The sequence below is a fragment of the Silene latifolia genome, unplaced genomic scaffold, assembly GCF_048544455.1.
Source record: "Silene latifolia isolate original U9 population unplaced genomic scaffold, ASM4854445v1 scaffold_150, whole genome shotgun sequence".
NCBI classification, from domain to species: domain Eukaryota; kingdom Viridiplantae; phylum Streptophyta; class Magnoliopsida; order Caryophyllales; family Caryophyllaceae; genus Silene; species Silene latifolia.
Window position 1 is genome coordinate 620,166 of NW_027413138.1, and position 4,983 is coordinate 625,148.

A 4,983-nucleotide genomic window follows, 5' to 3' on the forward strand; every position below is an offset into this window, starting at 1 on the left:
AGTTATTTTTTTTGTGTGTGTTTGTATTAATATTATAGGAGGATGACATACTCACATATCAATAGCAATGCACAAGATTCGAAATAATGGTTATGGATTTTCTTTACATATTTTTTTCTTGGTTTGGATGACTCTTTCATTTTTGTCGGTTTTTCTTTTTTCTACAATGGTGTATTTGAAATATCGAATGGTAGTAAAAATCTTTAATAAGTTGCTGATATGTTGTTACATTATTGCCCTTCACTCTTTCCTACACTTTAATCTCCTTTGTAAAACTTATGTTCTATTTTTATTTTGTCAAACAGGTTACAAATCAAATTACTTAGCAAACTTGTTAAAGTACAATGCACATATGTCAATTTGATCTTACCATAGTGTTATAATATGCATAAGTAGTAATTAGTTAGATATCGATTCTTATTCTCCAATTCATTGTTCCAATTCCAATTTTCAAGCCTTTACATCATTTTTTTGTTTTCCATCAATTATACTATTATGTAACTCACAATATTTTTTGGATAAATATTTTTTTTGAATGATTTGTTTATATTTTATTTTCTCCTGAATTAGGAAAAGCTAATATTTCGTATGAAGTATAATAGTATTGTTTTGATTATAATTTTTGATGAATGATCGAATATGAAGATCAGAAGCTATGTTTAGAATCGTATATGCATAAATCTCTATTTATTGCGTGATTCCGTGAAATGTGTAATTAGTTTTGCTCATCTTATACTACTAAAAATAATTATTAGAGTTCACCTATAAAGTTTTGATCCTTACTTTACTCTCTTACTTTTTGTCCCAAATCTAATCTTATATATACTACGGAGTATATTATTATAACACAAAATGTGATATTTTAAATATATGTAACCTTTCCTTGGAATTATTCGGAATAGTTGTTAAAATTGCTCACATAAAAGTTCAGGGCCATTTCTTTTCAAGATAAACATAGGGCCAAATACTTTAAAATGCACCAAAACGACAATAAAAACAATATCTTCATTCAAGCAATAAAGAGGCAAGTCGCAATGTTTGTAGGTGAAGAAAACCATTCATATTCTATAATCTTTAAGCCGGTCAAAGCAATGGTCAAATAATAAAGAGACAATTGAAGAATCACTAATTAAAGAGGCAATTGAAGAACCATTAATTAAACAGGCAACTGAAGAATCATTAGCAACTCAAACGAGAAAACTGAGAGTCATTGATTTTCTTTCTATAAAATCTCATCAAAATATCAATTCATATTGTCTTATTTGATACCAGGTTGTCCAAACTAACATTACCCGTTCTTCCAAAAGTCAGTTTTTTTTTTCTCTTTGTAATATAGAGTATTTTTTTGGAATTTTGTGTCTTCCTTGTCCTTTTCTTTTTGTTTATGTATTTATATTTAATAGTCTTAATTGGAGGTGCCAATTCAATTAATTAACTTGATAATTTAATTAATGATGTTATTGTAGGAGGTATGTATATGTTAATACGATCTTAACATGGATGTGCTTTGAACTTCGCGTAATTATTTTGCATACTCAATAAGAAATATTTTTACGAGACGAGCATAATTATCCATATTGTACGAGTTTTAGGATTTCGACGGGAGTATTTATTTTAATTCTATTATTTATTTAAATTCTGTATCTATATGTGTACTTACTATAAGTGAAGTAATAAGAAAGTTATATTTTTGTAGAGAAAGAAAGGATAATGAATGAAAAGTAATCACGCTATATATTTCGAAGTTAGGAGGTTTTTAACTGCATATGGAGTAGAAAATAAATTTGAATGTAATTTGTTCATATATGGAAGAGTGACTTCTTTTAATGTTTTGTTTTATTGGTAGAAACTTGTACTCATATTATTAAATTATTTGAAAACAGGGGACGACAATAGAGCGCAAATTCAAGTTCCAATACTTCTATGGCGTCAAGATTGTCCATAAGACCAGAAGTACCCAAAAATTCAATTTGATGGATTGTGTCCTAGCTTCAAAACAACCAAGCTATTCACATTTTGGTTTGCGTATCATCCCGAATCAAAAATTTGGAGTGTATTAAACTTTTGTTTCAAAATATCGCTCCCTCAGTCGTGTTCATTTATTTACCTTTTTTTTAGTTATTTGTGAGTGGTTTTTTAATTAAAATTAAATATATGATTGAGAGAGGGGGGCTACTCCATATAAGTTATTCACAAATTAAAAACTTAAACACAATCAATTATTAACGATCCCGTGATTTTCACGGGCTCCAAAACTAATTAATTATGTTATAAACAAGAGAAGGAGATCGGTTCTAGATGTGTTCCGTGCAAGAGGTGTGAGAGTCCCAAGTGACAAGGTCGTTGAATACTGCAAGTCTGCAATTGATAATGCTGATTTGAAATTGCTCGAGTTAGTTCATTATCTTGGAGGAGATATAAACCCAATCTTTGATCGATATGGATACACACCCATTTACTATGTTGTTTCTTTGAAAAAAAAATTTGAATTCATTAGATATCTTCTGAAATTAAAAGCCGACTTTTTTAGAAGAAATTTCAGGGGAATTTCAGCTTTGGATCTTGCGACAACACTTCGTTCTTAGGTTATATATTTAGATTATTGTGTATTGGAGTTACAAGAGGATGAGTATCTTATCTTTGTAAAATTGTAAGCGATAATACATACGTTGTTTATGATGTTTCATTATCACTACAGGATGTTGCAGTTTTTGCGCAGGAAAAAAAAGCCTAATGTTCAGCGGATCTTTTTTAAGTTGTAAGTGACATATTGAAACCTTGCCGATAAAACATTGCATTACGTTTTGGATATCTACGATATTGAGAAATAGTTTTACAAAATTTATCATAGGATTAATGTCAATTTTTATGTATAACTAGTTCTATTACCTATGAAATTTACGAGGCTAACTATGTAGTGATGTTGGTAGTATAATGCAAGTCCCGATTTGCTATTGCACTGGATCCTGGGGACACAAGGGTCTCGTAAGGAAAAAAAAATCAATTAATCAATACGTATATTTGTATTTTGCCTTGAATATTGTTACGTTAATTGGTATTTTGCCACAATTGTTGTATTCGATTTTTTTTACGTCCTTTTTATTATACTTTCTCCATTTTTTTTTTTTTTTGAGAAAAACCCACCCACGGGTTTACATCCTTCCATTCAAATCGGCAGCTCCAAGATCAACAATACGACTCGGAATAGTCGAATCATCGAAAAACAGACTACCACCAACCTTACAAAAGTGAGCTAATTCATGAGCAATTAAATTAAAGTTTCTACTACTAAAAGACCAAAAAACGGAATTAAAATTACGACAAAACAAATTAATCTCTTCGATGACAACGTGGAAATCACTCCGTCCAGTGTGACCGTGCTGAAGTGCCTCAATGAGCTCTTTACAGTCGCCTTCAACGCAAATATCTCGAACCTTCATCCTCTTAGCAAGCTGCAATCCAACCAACACCGCCTCTGCTTCCGCCACCCGAGCTGTGAACTCCTCCCTCCGTCTCTTTGCCCATCCCCATTGGACTGTCCCATTCTCATCCCTACATACCACTCCAATACCCATCTCATCTCCCTCTTTAACCCCCGCATCGACGTTAATTTTGACCAATCCATGACTGGGTTTTTGCCACCCCCGTACCTCCCCTGGCCTCGTTCCTCTCTCCCCCTGTTCTCTTCTCGTCCTCTGTTCAACAGCAGCCACCTCAACCTCCTCCATCTCCTTCAACAACTCTCTTACCCTGGCCACCACACGTCTCAATTGAACATCGCGCCCCTCAAACACCACTCCATTCCGCACCTCCCATACTGCCCATACTCCCATCACGAACCTCACTGTCTCCTCCTCACTTAACTCCCTAAGAACGGCTTCCACCCACTCCATCACCCCCTCAAATCCCGCAATCGACTTTATCTCCAGTCCCAACCCCTCCCACAGCCCAGCCACCCAACCACAACCCCGTGCGAGATGGAGACAAGTCTCCACCTCACATAAGCAAACCGGATAAGTCGTGTCAAAAGACCTTATACGGGATGCTATATTCCGCTTAGTAGCGATTGCATTGCAACAGAATTGCCAGAAAAAATATTTTGACTCGAGGTAACACTCTCATTCTCCATATTTTGTTCCACAGCCACCGTTCTCTTCCCCTATCCGACTGTTCTTCTCCCGCCTCTAAGTTCCCAGCCAACGCCCTATACGCAGACTTCACCGAGTAATTGCCATTTTTCTCCAAATCCCAAAGCCAAATGTCTTCCTCGTGCTGCCTCCCCACCCGCATATTGAGAATACGCTGTTGGTCAATTTGTAAGAAAATAGAACGTAACTTATGCGTATCCCACCTACATCCATCAGCCGTAAGCAAGTCTGCCACCATCATACTCGGATCATAATCTTCTCTGTTTGTAATCACTTTGCGAGAGAAGGAGCCTGCAATCCACGGGTCGTTCCAAACACGAGTACTTAGCCCATTTCCCACCCTGCGCCTTATGCCCACCATTAGCGTCTCCCTAGCTTCAAAAATCCCTCTCCATGTATAGCTTGGGTTCGACCCAAGTTCAGCTGCCATAAAGGATCGATTGGGAAAGTACTTACCCCCCCAAAACTCGCACCATAAGGCAATTACGCTCCGTAAGCATACGCCACGCTTGCTTACCTAGGAGAGCCATGTTGAACTCATGGAAATTTCGAAAGCCCAACCCTCCCTGACATTTCGGTTTACACAAATGTAGCCACGAAATCCATGGGATCTTCCTCTTCCCATTTTCCGAATCCCACCAAAAACGAGAAACCAGGGACCGTAGTTCGTCGCAAAAATTATTTGGTAGCTTGAAGACACTCATCGCGTAGGTGGGAATCGATTGGGCCACGACCTTTATCAATATTTCCCTCCCTGCCTTCGATAGAAGCATACCTCTCCATCCTTGCAATTTCCTACTTAGTTTATCCCTGATAACCCGGGCAATGACCTGCT

The 4,983-nt window shown here is 36.3% G+C and overlaps 1 protein-coding gene across 1 annotated transcript; it reads right to left on the bottom strand.

Annotated features, from left to right (window-relative positions):
* Nucleotides 1–3,152: 3,152 nt before the first annotated feature.
* LOC141637829 (uncharacterized) lies at nucleotides 3,153–3,893 on the bottom strand. The gene has a single exon (XM_074447249.1). The coding sequence runs from the start codon at nucleotides 3,891–3,893 to the stop codon at nucleotides 3,153–3,155; it is 741 nt and encodes a 246-aa protein (XP_074303350.1).
* Between the last annotated feature and the right edge of the window lie 1,090 nt (nucleotides 3,894–4,983).